Source organism: Melanotaenia boesemani, chromosome 21 (genome assembly GCF_017639745.1).
Source record: "Melanotaenia boesemani isolate fMelBoe1 chromosome 21, fMelBoe1.pri, whole genome shotgun sequence".
Taxonomy (NCBI): Eukaryota; Metazoa; Chordata; class Actinopteri; order Atheriniformes; family Melanotaeniidae; genus Melanotaenia; species Melanotaenia boesemani.
Window position 1 is genome coordinate 14,173,597 of NC_055702.1, and position 18,311 is coordinate 14,191,907.

Consider the following 18,311-nt stretch of genomic DNA (forward strand, 5'->3'; position numbering starts at 1 on the left):
TTTTGTGCTGTGAGCAGACAACTACAATAGCTGGATGTGTCAGAATTCAGGCTAACAAGTCAAATGAGTAAATGTGATCATCGTGCTATAAAGCGTGGATGAAAATATGATCAAAAGAGTTAAAGAATGAAAAATGATCCGAGCATGTTATCATTAGAGAAAAGGGGATGCTGACCCCAATGAGAACAGCCAAACATGTTTTAATAGTCTCCACCACTATGGTCTTTTTTACTCTTGATCTCTTTTTTATTTTAAACTTTATTCTGCTTCATGAGAGCAGTGAAAGCATGAACACAGCATCTATTCTTCTTTATTGCCTCTTAAATTTAGCAGCGTTTGTCTTTTTTTGTGTGCACACTCTCTGCTCCACAGGAGACATCGGGAGAAACTCCAAGCTCATTTTTCCGATAGTCGCAGCATTAGAGACTGCAGCATCAACGCCTCCGGCCTCATGTCCAAATCCACTCCCAGGCTTCAGTACAGCCTTCATCTCCAAAAGGTAAATCTGTAGCGTATTGCTTTTATTTTCAGGCACATCTTAGTCATTGCTATCATCATTTAATCTTCATAGAAACAGCAATCTGTGCTTACAATACGTAGTTCGTAGTTCTTGACAGGATGATCTATGAAGTATGTCCTAATAATCTCTCTGCTGGCTGAAGCCTTTTGTTCACACTCAAATCTGACATGGGATGAGAGACTGTGGGGAATAATAGCTTAAAAAAAATGTGGCATGCGTTTTACAGGAAAAATCTGCTTGTCATGTTTGCGGTGACAGATTGCTGTGACAAACTGCAGATTGGAATTTATAATCTGTGAATTTGCCGTGTGACGCATAGCAACCATGTGAAAGCCAAACTATGTTTTACAGGTCTGTGCACATGCCTTATTAGATGTTTTTACTTTGCAAATTAGCAGCAGAGATATAAATCTGAAGTGAGATATAACGCTCAAGTGGTTCAGAGACTAAAGAGAAAGGTTAAAAATGTTTGTTAATTAATAAATAATAATAATCCCAATAAGTTTTAGGAGGTGTTGAAAGGAAAAGAAATACACATACAAAGTCTTGGTTAATTAGAAACAAAAAGGTTGATGGCAGCATAAAAGAATTACAAAGAAGGACTTCCTGCAGAAGTTGACACTACAGAGGAGAAAACTGACCTCCAAAAGAGGGTCTGGATAACACTGATAAGGTTGAATCTCCACAGGAAGGTAATTGCACTCTAATGCACACTCGCAAAAGGTCTAATCAAAAGAGTGCAATTGTTTGTCATAATACATTAGCACTTTCCTGAATGCACCCTCTTTCTTTATTTATAAGTTCATACATCTTTTTTCCCTTTACTTAGATGCTTTTTTGTTGTTGGTTTTCCTGTGTTGGGTTCAGGGTGCAGTTTTGTTTTTTTATTCATTTTCTGATGTCGCGGCCATCACTACCATACCGTCATACATATGTTCTACCAGGCACCTGGCTACTCTTAGATTACAGATATTTCTAGCTGAAATAGATATTTCATATCTTCTACAATTTGCAGGACTCTCGTTTAAATATTCACGAAATAAGGTTGAACATGGTTTCCTGATCATAACAAGGTGGCGTGAAAATATTTCTTCAAGCATTCATGCCTGTGTGATTATCAACAAGTTGTTTCTCTACTACACAGATATTTTTTTGTTGAAAGGAATTCCTCATTCAAACTCAGCCTTGTTCTGTCGTTTCTGTGTTTAGCTTTTACTGGGGGTTGTAAATAATGAAACAGTGTCTAGTGTCACCAACTGAAACAAACAACCCTCAAGCTAGCTCCACCCACGGAACAGCAGTTGGCACAGTCTGAAAGCTTTTTGAGGTGTCATTTGAAATTATGGCTCTGAGCAGTTGACAGCTAAGGAGAGCTATACAGCATGTGATGTAAATATTTAAGTGAAAATACAAAAAAGAAATAGATTACATTCAAATAAACCAGAACACTGCACCTTAGAGCAAACTTTCTGTGAAAATAAGCTAGCCTCAGCATATCAGAGCCATATAAGGCATTTCAGTTAAATGAGGGCTCAAAAAACACAACATCAAGCTATTATTTCACCACAAGACTGTAAGACTGGAGTGACAAAAACGTATCAGGACTCAGCATGTAGCTATGTCCTGTCTCCAACCACAAAATGCTTTCAATGCTGGACACAGGAAGAAAGCCAAGATGACGACAAAAAAAAAAAGAAAAAAGAAGAAGAAAAGACAATAATAACACAACACAGAAACACAACCTATAATAGAACAGTGAGAGGGAAGCTTAAGGTGGGATGTGAAAGATCATGGGCTATAAGTACCCAGGAGGGGGCATGAGCTGAACAGACCAAGGAAAGATTAAGAAGAGAAACCCATTTTTCCACAGATCTGACACAGCGACCCCAGACTACTGCTTCTCGCCTCCCACTCCCTCAGCTTGAAACTATCCAAGGAAAGAACATGGGCTGTGGGTGGCGGAGATCTATGGACAAAATGAAAATATTCTGCAAGGTAGAACAGAGCAGAGTGTTCTTAAAGCAACTCCAAACAGTTGGTTTATGCTTCATAACGCAGCATCAGAATACAATGGCTTTCTGTGTATGCGTTTTAGGCAGGGAGGTGGGAGACGAGACCAGTGAGCTTGAAATAAAAGGCTGGTTCTATTGAGGCAGGTGCAGAGGGGAGGATAAAATTGAAGTCCATTTTAGCCATTGTCTTCTATCTCGGCTCTATGATAAAATAATGCACTGACCCATTTTTGTTTTGTGTCCCAAAGATATGTGAACTCCTTGTAAATTCCAGATGTGTTTATTTCCCCTCAACTTCTGCAATGATCCAAAGACTTCTACATTACATAAACATGACTGCAGCATCATCATTTTACAAATCTCAGGCAACGAAGCAGTTAATCCTATGCACTTCTTAAAATAGACACCTGGGCATCAGTGCCACAGTTATATGATGGTTATTCCATCTCCACTCACCTACCCTTCCTACTTTACATCATGGATCTGCTTTTAAAAATCATATTAAAACATCCAGAAGACTCCACATTCTTCCAGTATTTTTATTATTTGGCCCACAAACGTAAATTTATTGCTATTTCATTGGTCACATCAGTAGCTAATTAGTCTATTCTAATAACCAGGGGAGACTGGTTTAAAGACACAGTGTGCAACAAAATCAATCAATGGAAAACAAAATGTAATATATGAATTGTGTTTCTATTGGTATCTACTCACTTTACTAAAATAACTGTTGTGTTTTTATTCTCTTGAAATAAGACATTTATATGTACTTACTGAGGATCCTCATATAAGGTAGCTGCCATATTTTGCCACCATTTTTACTTTGAATGGACAAACAACTGTGTGTGTGTGAAATGAGAACCCCATGAACTTCAATCCGCACTACTAGCTTTGTTTGGAATAAGTAACGCCTTAAAAAGCAAATAGAAGAAGACATTACACATGTACATCATTTTTAAGTAGTTACCTGTCGTGCAGTCATGGCTGCACCTGAGGACACTGGATACACTCAGAGATGAAAACACGTTTATCTTGTTGAGGACATTGGTGACTGATAACCACCATCCATTCACAACTGTGAAGACATTTCTATTTTCATCTTTACCACTATATTTCAGTAGTTCTCAGACATTGTACCTTTTAAGTACTTTTCATATGAATGCGGTGAAGTAAACAATTAGTAATAATAAACACAAGCATGAATGCTAAAATTATTCCAAACAACATGGAACATTTGTCAGTGTATGACTTCCTGGTACATTGATTATACTGAGACTGACAGTGTTGTCTTCGTAGCGACTTTGACTCTATATTTAGCAAGTTTTCAGATCACTCTAGCGACTCTAAAGAAAAAACAAAGTGACTAGTGACAAATCTATCAACTTTTTCTGGTGTTATTGGAGAAAGAACATATTGTTTACTCTTCTCACTGAGCAGCAGAATATTTTCATATCTGCAATTAATTGAAAGTTTTCTTAACAAATTGTGTGGAGTTTTTTTCTGGGAAGATTACGCAGGTTTTCTTAGTTTCATTCTGAACTGTATATCCTGATGTTTTGTTGTTTTCTGACTGTTATTCTGTGGTTCTAACTACTCATACATATTTACACATCATGAAACCTTTCTTCCCATATTTTTCTTCAATCTGTCATTCAGTCAATGAATGTGCATTTAATACACTTGTCTACTCAGCTGAGAATAATGTGTGATATCATTACTCTTTTGAAAATACTTTAAAAGAAAAAGAAATCATTAGTGACATAGGAAAGTAATCAGCAGTACAACACAGACTACATCCACAGAGATTTCAGTCAACACTTAATAATAAAGTTGAATCTCAAATAAAGAGATAGGGTGTAAACCCACAAGAAAATCTACAATGAAGCAAGCATGCAACAGTATGACAGAATGTAGGCAAATGAACTGGGAGGAAGGACACAAAAGCACTATTTGCATGAGCTGGTGGCAGAAGAGGCATTATCTAACTGACCAGGACTCCAAGGAGGAAGTGATCATTCATGTCAAGAGGACTTTTCTGTCAAAGTAAAGGACAGTGAGAATAAAAATGGCTGATGTAACCTTATTCTACAAATAGGATTAGTTCCCCCATGGACTAAGCATTCTCTTCAAATACTTCTTGGGAAAAACAAACGTAAGAGCTCCAGAATAGAGCCTGGTGCTCCAAAATCTCCAAAGTTTTAACTACTCTGAACTCAAACCTCCTCAAAGATGGGCCTTTTTGAGAGATGACATCTGTTTTTGATAAGCAAAGTGATTTAACAACATGCAGCACATAATTTATTTTCATTTGCCAATCATCATCAAATCAGTTTTTTGCTGAATTTATTTTTTCTCTAAATAAAACATTTGACACCCCCAGTGAAAGGTTTAAATAAATAGGTAATCAGTTAAGTGGTTGCTTGTTTTCTTAATTAAATAATTAGCCGGTATGAGCAGGAGTCAAAGAAATTTCAGCCACTTTCTAGCAGGGTTCTGCATGTTAAAGCATCCGTTGTGATCTCCGTGACAATAAAGAATAATGTTGCCAATTCTTTTTCCATGTACACTGCAGTGCATAACAAAAGAAGTGATTAACATATTGATAAAAGTACAGCCAAAATTGTGTTTACTATTAGTCACATCTTGGCCAAAAGTGCTGACTTATGCTCAATTCTAGCTGTAAACTGGATCTTGTGGTGGTTTATGTGTTGGCCTGGAGGTTGTCCTTGTTGAAGAATGAACAAACATCACATTATGCACAGTTCAGAAGCTGTGATTTGATAGTAATCCAAGGAGGATTATGGCTGCTCAAAATGCATAGGTTTACTTTACTCCTTATAACATTGGTGATGGTCAACATATTGATGGACTTTTCTGTTACCTCCTCAGGGGCCTTTATTTTCCCTTTCCCTCCCTTCAAATAAATCCACAATGCATTGTTTATCAAAGGCTTTCACAAGTGGCATAAAAAGAGGCAAAAGTAAGATAGGAGTGAACAAATGAAATAGGTTACACCATGCAGGTCTGCCATTGTCTGCCACAAGCTATTTATTTTTATCACTTGACATAGATATCGTCCTGCAGGAAAGTTTGCTGTGGCAATTGTCTCAGAGTGTGAGACATTCTCCACCTGCAGGGTATATGAGAGGGTGGCTCAAATGATACAGTTTTCCTGCACAACTAGTGAACAGCACTAACAGCTCCCTCTGGGAGTCAGTGGTGTAAGGAAGAAAAAGAGGGTTATCGGGAATGAGACCCCTGAACCAACTCTAAGTCACATGCAGCTACTTTAATGCTGCACAATCAGACAGAGAGAAAGGGCAACACAAGAAGTACTGTGGCTTAAATAGCAGAATTATATCAAAACTCTGTGTTTCACTGGTCTTCTTGGGGCATTTATGGCCAATGTGCCAGCACTCTGACTGTGGCCTGTTGCCAGATAATGCTGTTAATTTTGATAAGAATAAAGTGAAAGAATGGAAGAGGGTGGTGGGTTAATAGGGATTCTTCAGGAAACCATTAATGTAATCTTGTGTTGGATTAATTCTCGAGTAGAGCAAGAGTGCTATGAGGGCCAAAGTGGAGTTTATTCACACAGTGTCTCATCTTAATCTGCAGTTTAAAATGTAATTAAAGACGCTCTGCCCGAGTGAAGGTATATCCTTAACCTGACCAGGGATTGCTACAAAGATTTATGGACATTATGTCTCACTCTTACTGTGTATAGCTAAATACCTAATTGTATAAGTGTGTAATTGTATAAGTCTTGTAAATATTGAAATTTTTATACTGTTTTTCTTTTTTTTTTTTTTTGCTACCTTAAGAAGCACAACTGCTAAATGACTGTACCGCTGCAACACCTAAATTTCCCAGCTTGGGATGAATAAAGTACTTCTATTCTATTCTATTCTATTCTATTATCCTATAGGCATATTTGCAGTGCTGACATTCTGAAGCCATTATGACATGATTTTAAATTTTAGCACTTACTGCACTACTTTTCTTCATTTCTGCAGGGATGCAGCCCTCATGGATCATCTCTTAAAGGCGGGAGTGTGACACCGAGCACATCAACCGTAGCTCCACCTATTCTCAGCAAAGCTCTGTCTAAAGGGAAACGCTTCAGGTAAAAATATGACAAACACTTATATCCAGCCCTGTTTCATATCTGTCTCAGCCCATATTGAAATATAAGAGGCAGTCAAGTGAGAAATTTAATCAGCCTGCAATATGATATAATAAATGGGCTTCCAAATAATAAACAGATCATTTGTTAAAGAAAACCATCTTAGAAGGATTTATAAGGATTATGAATGGGAGCAGCTAGGTTAATATATTTTTCAGATACATTGCCAAGACCATGAGCAGTATACCTGTGTGGTAATCCATTGCCATAATCATTTATTTTAAAAAAAGATTCACTGGTTTAACTTGTTATAAAAAATAAATATTAGTCTGTCAAAATAGCTTGAAATGCAGGCATCTTTATTTACTCTACGTTCAAGTAACCTGTGATATTAAATGCATGTTCAGGCAGATTCTGAAATAATCATTTGCACACAAATCGAGAAGGACATAAGAATGCAGCCTTCCTTTGTAGGGGAGTGAATTTTTATGTCTGGAGTTATAAGCATTGACTCAGCCAAATTTCCCCATGCCATCCTTCCAGTGGCAGAGGATTTAACCAAATTAGTAACACTTTGCTACAAGAGATCTCAGAGGCGGCCGAGCTTTGTGATTACAGCAGTCAGAATCAAATGCTGCCATTTCAAATCATCAGAGGAACACGGGAATGTGGCTATACGCTGTGCTACAATGGCCCTGTCTGGAATGTTTATAGAAAAACTTCATTTGCTTTGATGGTATGATGCAGGCAAGCCATGACAGTTAATAGCACTCAGTCACACAACACACAAGACATCTTTCACTATTTAGTTTATTTCCCTTAGCAACCCCACTAATACACTTATTCTTAGAAGGATTAGACACAGAGGACTGACTGGGAATGATTGATAGGTGGTTAATGTCTATCTATACTTAGAGTTGAACAGCAGTAGCAGCAACTCTGGATGGTGGTTCTGTAGCTGTGCTATATAATGGCAAACAACAGAGGTCAGGTTATGATTTGCACATTTTATGTAAACCCTCATTATGTTGCAAGTTTTCTGTAGTTTGCTTTGAAGATACAGAGTAAAGAGTGTACAGTGAATAAAGGAAACTATGTCTGGGAGATGATGCAGAGACTGGCTGTGCACAGACAAAGTTTTTACAACTCTGGTAGACAGTAATGGCAACTTTAGAGAAATCCCTACTGTGGCAGCAGCTCTGCTCTGTTTTAATGGACCAGTTCTGTGTCAGACAGGAAAGTTGTTTCCAAAAGGTTGCAATGTGTGGCTGATTGGACTGGCTAGCGCCTCCTGGCTTTTTACTGTCCACAGTGTCCTGCAGGTGTCTCATGAAGGGCAGCTGACAGTCAATCATCTGTTCAGGTGGTTCTCAGTGCACGAGGAGGCAGGGGAGAACTAGGCTGTGATGGATGGTGTTGAAATGCTTTCAGCTATTGACTAGAGAGCTGGACTGCATTGTGAGCTATGAGGAGAAATACCCCATAAAAACATGTCAATATGGCCCATCAATATTGCTGCAAATGTTTACCTGTGTGTCAGAGGCTTCATCACTGGGCATGAGCATGTGCAGACTGAGTGACTTCCTTGAATGCAGGCTGCAATTATTATTATGAAATTTAGGTGAAAAATTGTAGATATTGTTAATGAAAAAAAAACACACCCTGTAGCCTCCTCTTTGACTAAAAACGGGTCTGCAACTTCAAGCTGAGCAGCTTACAGTGACGGCATATTATGTAATATGTTTACAGGTTTTAATGTCTGCCTGAAAATATCATAGTTAGTACTGATATGTTGGTCTGTTTCTGTCAGAAATTGTGTCATAATTCCCAAATCTATATTTCCTCCCGGAATATGATGACAGATGTCAGAAGAAACAGGGCATGAACATCTGCACCAAATGTCAGTCTATCCAAATGTTGGCCAAATGTTTCACTGCAATCTCCAAATGGTGATGCAGAAAAAATTAGTGGATAGTGTCAAACTCAAAGGATCGCAGGTTTGAAACTTCACGTGTGACCTGGTTTATGTTTGGTTTGCCTACTAATTATAGCTGGATTCTTACAGAGCTTTCCCCTTGAATGAATCCACAATATTGCCCTTCCTAAATTTTGCCTTTTACAACTGGCTGGATCGCACATCGGTTGGTCACATGGGCATTGAAACAGTGCAAGCATATCCAGCACATCGAGCACCATTTTGCTTAATGCAGTGAAAAACAGTTTTTCTGAGGTGCAAACCATAGGAACAAATGCTCTACAGAGAACAGTGATGCTGTTATCATCTTTCAAGAGTCAGACTAACACCCTTTCTCTGCATAAAGAAGCAGTAGCTTTACATGCCAATTCAATAACAAGAACAAATTAATGTTTATCATTGAATAAATTCAAGCACACTGATCTGCCTGTTCTTAAGAATATTTTTGCCTGTACAGTCTGATGGAAATAGCATCTTTGCTACAAATCAGTCAAGCTTTCACTTTTTCTAGGGTGGAATTTAATCAATCATCAACTTTTCTCTCTCATGATGGGATCACGAGGAACTGTAGTAAGAAAGCTAAGCAATAGCTTAAACTGAATCTGTGAGCTTGAGTTTTTTGCATGCTGAGAAGGAAACCAAGTATCCATAGCGAACATCAGGAGTGCTACTCTGTGGGAGTACCCCGCTGGCTCTGTGAAGATGGGTGTTTGTTCATGTGACTCACTGTTTTTAACTCAGCTCGGGTCTTTTGTCACATGCTGTTCCTATCAATCTGCCAGTTCTCTCTGCTCTTCTCCAATAAGCTGAGGAAATGCACTAATGGAGAGAGATACTGGTTAAATTTTAGGCTGGATTTACCTCATCTCCTCACTTAGAAAGCTGTATAGTTTTGGTCAAATGGTGGGAAAAGCAGCTGCCATTCTGTTTTAAACCTTTAACATTTACTGTTCAATAATTACAACAGCCTGGCAAATTTTGCCTCTAATACATATTTAAATTTTTTGAGCTCACAGTTAATCCTAATTAGAAAATCGGCAAACTCATGCCTAACAAAACTAACATAATTCAGCTTTATTCATATCAGCTCTTTAAAACATTAGTGAAGATGATAAAGCCAGCAGAGACAAGAGGCAACATTACCCATGCTTATTGCTCTACAGCCACACGCATCATAAAATTATTCATACAGTGTCCCAGTCAGCTATCTATTAATAACCAGATACCCACTCCACTGTATGGAAGGAACTGAAATGAGTTCAGTTTGAGAACAAGCTGGGACATTTCAAAGTGTGCACATCTCGATTACATTTTAAACAACAAAAAGAATAAAAGATTCACCAGTTCATGCACACACCACAGTCATGATGTGCAACTTCCACAAAAACAAATTATTCAAGAAGCAGAATGGAGCTTGGAGACCGTCGCTCCAAAGTGCTCCAAAACAATAAAACATGTCAGGTCTTAGTAGAAGAAAGAGTAACCTGATAATCAAGAGAATCCATAATCTTGAAAGCCCATTCAAAACATTTAAAAGTTATTATTATCATTTTGTTAATGTTATGGGCCCATATGCATTGTGGAAGCTGTTTGTTTCCACAGCATGTATTTAAATTCTAATGTAACACAGAGCAAAATTACTTTGATTCACAGTTGATGTCATTGCTTTAGCACTGCAGACAGACAGGGATCTGCTTTGAATTAGACCACCTCCTGTGTTCAAAAAAACCTTTAAACAGTCTGCCGACTGCTGCTTACATCATTTGACAGCAGCAGGATATGAGTATATATATGGATATGGGTCACTTTTGTTTTCATGCATATAGTTCAGAAAATACATTTTAAAATCCCCTTAAAGAAACACTTCAGTAGTACTTTGCATGTATCTTCCTATGCATAATTCTCTGTATTGTGTAGTCATGCTTTGAATGGATCTGCCACTTGGCTGCATGAATTACTAAGACATTTTTTTCAGACACCAGTGTCTGAAAAAATGAGTTCTACTGAACTTGATAAGTGTTTTCTTCTTGAGTCACCATGAAACTGGCATTTCTTCCTCAGCGTGAATTATAACAGAGTTTGCTCAAAAATTTACAACACCCCAAAGATTGATTTGAACGGCTAATGGCTAATGATCACTTCTGTTCTCATGTAACACCAAGTCAAATGTATCTCTTAATCAGTTAAATATCTTAAAGATAAATGAGCACAATCTTTCTCAACAGTGGAATTTTTTTCTTTTTTTTTTTGCACTCGTTAGAAATGTCAGCCTAAACATGTTGATTTTCCAGTGTCAGTACAGACAGAAGAACCCCAGGAACACCAGAATTCAGGATCCCTATTAGAGTAGCAGGGTGCACTGTCAGTACAGACACTCGTCCAACCCTCAGCTTGTAGCTGCTCTGCCTTTTTTTTCAAATGCAATAAAAATAAAGCACTGACATGAACAGATATGTGTACAAATTAAGCTTTTAGATACATACCCACTGAGTATTTTTTTTGTTTGGAAAAACACATAAAGACATTTATATGCTCCATAAAATTCTAGGTTAATTTTGTTTTAAAATTCATTCATTTATTTATTTAAGCTAAAATATTTCATATGTCCAATGAATAGAGCACGTTTTATTGAATGTATGTATTTAAGTTGATTTTGTTAATGTAACCTTAACACGAATGTGCATCAATAATTACATGAGAAAAACTAAATGTGATATTGCAACTGGAACAAAAAAGTACAGCACAGTTGTTGCACCAGCACATGCATGCTACACAAAGACACTCAGAACATGGAATGCTCATGCACCATTTTACATGCACAGAAGACAAAGCATTGGCATTGCATCTGACCCGCAGTAGCAATGAGCAGCATTTGTCAGAAATAGATCCTTCTTCCTGCTTATATTCTTTTATTTACATGCACTGACAATAGTGACTGACATGGCCTAATGGGACTCTCAATAAAACTCATCCATCAATAACAACAACAACTGTTCTTTTTCTGCTATGACAAGTAAAAATGTTTGACTTATCTGCTGCAGCTAGGAGCTACATGCACATCTTGTGTGTGTGTGTGTGTGTGTGTGTGTGTGTGTGTGTGTGTGTGTGTGTGTGTGTGTGTGTGTGTGTGTGTGTGTGTGTGTCTTTAATTAAAGCTCTCAGCTGTAGGAGGGAGGCATGAGTTAGAACCCATCAAGAAGTCATGTTTATCTGAAATTAAAATTTGCAATACACAAAACAAATATTGCCAGCTTCACATAAAAGAAAATGGAATACAGGTAAGTTTTGAGAATGGTGCCCAAAATATAACAATATTTAATTAGCAACGTACATGACAATTTTGCTTCAAGGACAAAACACTATCATAGCTGCAGACACTTACCTGCCCTCTTATTGTTTTTCTGCCCCTCTTTGATTTAGCCATGAAAAATTATTCAATTCTTATGTAAAGTGCACTGCTCACTGGTTAACTATTATTCTTTTTGCATGCATCTGATGCCACTGTCTCCAGCAACTGTCTCCAGGAATTGAGTAACAAAGTAGTTCATGGAGTTGACTGAATGTGGACAATGAGAATTTTTCTTTTTTTTTTTACTCACGATTTAATCAGAAAGGTCAACCCACTCCAAGCCATTTTACATCAATAAACACAGAAAATGTGATAGAGTTGATGTGAGAAATGAATTTGTTAGTGCTGTTTGCATTGAAAGAGCTTTTGTGAAATGGCATGTTGAGCTGGACATCTTTTTTAACAGCTCGTTTGTTTGCTCTCTGGCTGTAGGAGCAGCTCCCTCTCACTCAGTCCAGCTCAACAGCGGAGAGAGGTCAACCACTTCAGGACCCCGCCCATTTCCAGAGGGAAACATAAAATATCCACAAATCTCATCGATGGGTCAAGAGTGACCGGCCACGTTTACAAACACTTGCAAGAGGATGAGCCAACAGACATGGAGTCCATAAAAAGGTTTTTTTTTTTCTTTTTGTTAGTTTTGTCATGTTTTGTTTGAGCCTCAAAGAGGAAATTCTTTGTTTTTACTCTCTGTTAGTTGGTTCAGTGACACAGACCTCTGGATTATCTGAGGTTAAGTTGTAGTGGCAGAGGGATGATTTTGGGAGAAATGAGTTTATGACTGAAATACTCACAGTTCAAATCTGTGAACCAGCCTACGAAATCTGATCCAGGGAAATAGATTAGATGTGCGGTGCCCTCATTCGGCTGGGAGCGCCACAATTAATTTAGAGAGCATACTTGATCCCAACTGCTCAGCGGTATCATGGTGCTGGGGAAGATGTGAGTGTGTGTCTAATCTTTCCTATAGTTACCACTGGGCTGCTTGTGTGAATGAAAATTTGTTTTAGCTGAGTGTTTAAACAGAGTTAAGGATGCAATCTGATGAGCCAAAATCTAATTAACAAATGATGCACAGGTTCATGTTAATTTCCAGCTGTGCATAATGGTTTGATTTTGGCTAAAGCTCAAGCATTTTGTTGCAGCGTCATGGTTCACATGTCAATGAAATAATTTATTTTCTTTAATTTACATTCTGATCCTTAATTGGTATTGGATGTCTGTGTGGAACAAGGCAACATGTTAGTGGAGTCATTTCAACTACATTGAATTGTCCTCATGCTCATCCACATATCAAGAAAGGGCACCGAATCGCCATATTTTGACAGCCATCATAAGTGAAGCACAGCAAATGGCACCACTTCAGATGGCATAACAAACAAAGGGAACTTTTGGCAAAGCCACCTCACACCAGTTAGCTATCTGGAGGCTTAAACACATCTTATAAGTATAGCCTCATTGGCAAGTGTTCAAAGGAGTGAAAGCTTTGACACATTTGTTATTAAAGATGCAATATTTGTCCAGTGTCCTTAAGGAGAATAGATATTAATTTGATTCACCTCAGGGCAACCTTTTCTTCCAGATTATAATAAACACTAAGATTGATTGTTACATAACAGCCATCAAACCTAGAAAATATGTATGCTTGTTCTTGAGTAGACATGCATAATGTCAAGCATCTCTTTTGGTGTTTCTTCTTTAATAAAGTAGCATTAAAATATTTTAGGTTTTATTTACAAAAACAGACAAGAGCATCTTTAAGCCTAAGTTAGTCTCCTGTTTAGCATATGACTCAGAAACAACCTAATTTGCTGTCGGTATGTGCAGCTTGAGCGATGGCACTGTTAACAAAACCGCCTGTCATTAAAACAGCAGTGTCCCCTGTGCATTCCACACACTTAAAAGTGCTTCACAATGTTCCTATTAGCATGCCATCCTGACTGAGCATTTCAGTGACTTGTAAGATACTCTGCAACCTGCCAAACTCTTTATGTGACCTATTTCCATAATTTACATTTTTAAACAAAGCTCCATGGAGCTCAGCAGTTTTTTTTTAAAAGGTTGTGCAGGGAGAGATCCGGCAGGAGCAGTTTTCTTCTTGACACACACTCGTATGTGTACACACACATCATAAGCAGTAACAACACAAACTAATAAAGAAACTAATGAAAATTCTTTTTTTTTTTTTAAAAAATCACTAAATGAAAAATCTGTTAGCTATAGGCAATTAAATCTCACGCTGTTTTGTCAAGTGTTTTCAAGAGAATGGAAAAATGTGGACGCTTTTGATCCGTCTTGGGATAAGATTGCAATTGTGCAGTTTAACAATTTAGATCTCATTAACTACTGATAACTCTTTTCCAGATCTATCACACAAATATGGCTCTCGGTGGCCTCCAGGAGGTTGAAATGACCTATTTCTCAACTTGCAAGCCACACAACACCAAGCTTACAGTCCCCTCCCTCTCCTCTTCCTCCTCTTGCTCCAGCCCCCACATCTCCTGTGTTGCCATGGATACACCCTCTCATCTCTGGAAATGAGAAATGGGAGGTGGAAAGGAGAGTGAGAGAACGAGCAATGGGAAAGGGAGGACAGACGGAGGACTGGGCAGAGATGATGAGCATGCACATAAGTAAAGATGGAGGCACAGAGTGTGGCATATTAGACAGTGTTAACCAAAAACAGAACAAAAATTAAGCAAGGGCAGCAAACAAACATGAGAATACTCTTCCGTGTTTTCCATTATGTGACAACAAATCCCTGCAGTTAGATTTATCATTCAGTGTCAAAACATTTACCCATCTCAGACAGCAATATAATTGAAGTCAAATCTGCCATGGGAATTATTTTTAGACATGTTTTGATAGGCTGGATTTACCTCTAGCTTAGATTCACCCTTCTAATACCAACAAGGGAGTGGGAAAGTAATTCAATTATTTAAACCTGGTTATGCTACAAACAGTCTCTGATGGCTGACAGTAACGGTCTGTCTCCTTGTGTGTGCCATAGCAACAATTCAACAAATATACAAACCACTTGACTCTTGATAAGTTTCCTGTTCTAGTAACGTCTTCAAACTGAACACTCTGCCATTCAATGTTCACTTGTCTGGGATACTTTGCAATCAATCAATCTTTATTGATATAGCACTTTTCATACATAGCACAGTTCAAAGTACGGGAAAAAAAAAGAAAATAAGGTTGCTATGCCAACAAGTCAGCCCAACCCATCCTCACACAAAACAGAGAAAGGGCTATCGTGAGGAAAAAACCACAGATCTAAAAAATGATGTTAAGTAAATAAATAAATAAATAAAATCTGTTAAACAAAACATCTACAACATAGGAGCTATCATCATTCAAACACACCTGCTGAACTCTCACACAGATATTGTCATGATCACACTAAATGTTATATCATAAGCCTTTAAGATGAGGATTTATCTCTTTACGACAATTTAATGAGCATGAACAGTATATATATATATACATATATGTATATATATACACACACACATCCACATATCTAGGCCATGGTCAGGAATCCTGCTGCTTTGTTACTAAAGCGAAAGATAAGGCCGTGATTTCTCAGTGAAACCTTTATGCAGCAACAGCACAGACTACTTTCTGAGGATTATAAATAATTATTCAATGATTATAAAAGAACAATACTTTAATAATAATGATGATGTTGGTGCAAGATATTTTCTGCGAAAACGGAATTAAATGATCAATGCATAAGAAAGCTGCATCTACAGCAGCATGTTTTGTTTAAACTCATGCTTTTTTGTGCCTTGAATGAAATTTGTGTTATAAATGACATGATCACTCATTCTTTTGTTACTATTTCTGTTCTCTCTCTCTGCTTAAAGGTGTGATTCTGCCACCGGAAAAGTCGGATCCCTCATCAGCAGAAATTCTCTTTCTCACTTTACTGCCAGAAAAGGATGGACTGAAGTCCCTTGCACTCGCCTAGATAAGGGAACAACTTTCCTTCCACCTTCCCTGCGCACTCACTCCGTACCCATCATCCCATCACTACAAGCATGTAACCCTGAGGTGGAGCATGTAAACACAAGTGATCAAAACCAAACAGGGCTTCTCAAGTGGCACCCTGCACTGGATAGGAAGATGGTGAATCCCATTACCAATCCTCCTTCTCAGCCTGAGACTGTTGCATTGGCAACTGGCATTTCAGCAAGTAGTGTTAGCCCCCCCGCTGCCATTTGTGCTCCAAAAGGATCCGAGAAGAACCTGTGCTGTACTCAAGCACCCTGCTCTGTTGAATTTACAGCAGAAATAGCACAGGATTTGAAGCAGAAACGCCTTTCCAACTCCAAGAAAATATCTGGATCTCACTGTGAGATCCATCACGGTGGCACATACACTCTTGAGGATGGGACTGTGCAGGAGTCAGAGAAAAAAAATGTTACATTCTCAGCCAGAGTTCTGCACACAGGCAGCGGGACCAGAGGTCTGAAGGCAGCTGGCCAAAGAGAAGTCAAGGGATATTGCCAAGGTCAGACATCTCTCCCACATGGAGGTGGAAACTGCTTGCTGGCCACCAAAGGACCCAGCTGCAGAGGTTCTGGAAACACTTATGTAAAGCCCTCTGCAAGCTGATTGGATTAACTCTGTACAGCTTCAAAGACACTGTTTCAAATAACTGTATACCTTTGCTGGTGGCTCAGGATGGTTAGCAGGTGGGACCATCTGTGTGGCCACATGGACCAATAATAGATGGCCATCGATTTTAAAGAAATGTGGACAGATTGAGCTGCTCAAGAAAAAAAAATAATAAAAACTTGACACAAAAGACATTAACTCACAGAAAAAGAGACAAACAAACACACATTGTGAATAAATGTGACTCAATAAGGAAAATAACAGCGTGACTTGAGTGGGAGCTTGACTTAAACAGTGTATTGAAAAATGCCACTATTTAAAATGAGCTTCTACCTAGAAACCAAAATAGTGTGTCATCTCTGTGTTGTTTCTCTATTGTAAAGAAATGAAATTATATATGTCATATTATATATGTCAGATAGACGTATATATATTTGACATACAATTGTGACAAAATAAAGATTAAGATAACAGTGTTAACAAAGGACTTTGCTCATTTCAATACATTTCATTACATGCAGTTTTTTTTTTTTTTTTTTTTTTTTTTTTTTGTCTTCATGTTGGAAAACTCTCATAGAAAAAAAAATGCTAAGCACGTTTAAATCACAACTTTAATATAACATGCCAAGGTCAGAACTGATTTTATCTCAGATGTTCCTGCATCTCCATGGCAACACTTGTAGCTTGCACTACAAAGCATGCACAATAATTTCATAGCCCATTATTTTTCTTTTGGATATTTATCCCATTTTCTAAGCTCAAGTGTACATGTTTGTGTGCAGGTTTTACATGCACCTCACAGCCAAGATACAAAATGAGCAGAAGATGGTGGGGATTGCTGGGAATGTTAAGTAAAAAAAAAAGATGCCTCAGATATTGTGAGTGATTGGAGTGCCTCAGAGATACTCAGTGATCTCACTGAGTGCAGAATTATATTTTTTTGATTATTGTAATAAACCTCACAGCTTCAAATGCAAAAGAAGACCTTCTTTACAGCGTTGAAACCCAACAATAGCCATAAGGTTGTTGATGGAAATGAAGCACAGCAGCAAACAAGCTGAGCGCAATTTTTTATTCATGCCTCATTTACGTCATATTCAATGTATCTCACTTTCCTTTCTTTCAGGTTTGCAGTGACTGCTGGCAACTTAGGTTATACAGGACTTACAAATGGGTATTACTGAGATTTCGTCGTCACTCCTCTGCTGAATAAAACTGTCTTGAGTCAGTAAGAAGGTTTTTGTGAAGATTAAAAAGAACTTCATTGATCCCAGAGGGGAAATAGAGCCAAGGCAGCTGCAAAGCAAAGATAAAATTACCATAAATACAAAATATTTTGCATTTTAAATACAGACAGTGACTGCTGGGTAGAAATCACCACACTTATCACATCATTTTCTGATATTTACAGATTTGCATACTGTATTTAACCTAAAGTGATCACAAAAGGCAGGTGTCGAGGGCCTGCCAAATTAAATCCTTAAAAAAAATAGAGGCGAATATAATGATGTCAAATATTTCATCACAAAAAATCAACTCAAACCAAGAGTCTGTAGGGTCATGGTAACCCTGCACAAAGTTTTGTTTCCAAAACATTTAACATGCACCCTCTCTGGTGTACTCATCCCTGATCCTATGCATACATGTTGGTCCCAAAGAGAACTATGACATTTTAATCTGCTATCTCCAGTTCCGCCTTCTGT

General features: G+C 38.0%; 1 protein-coding gene across 1 annotated transcript in view; it reads left to right on the top strand.

The window, feature by feature from the left end:
- Positions 1-17,043, top strand: part of nrg3b (neuregulin 3b) — a 203,231-nt gene extending 186,188 nt beyond the window's left edge. The window contains exons 6-9 of the mRNA XM_041974342.1: positions 373-499; positions 6,549-6,658; positions 12,415-12,597; positions 15,855-17,043. Of these exons, the coding sequence (XP_041830276.1) occupies positions 373-499; positions 6,549-6,658; positions 12,415-12,597; positions 15,855-16,605 (1,171 nt within the window). The 3' untranslated portion in view covers positions 16,606-17,043. The remainder of the gene's footprint in view (positions 1-372; positions 500-6,548; positions 6,659-12,414; positions 12,598-15,854) is intronic.
- Positions 17,044-18,311: the final 1,268 nt, after the last annotated feature.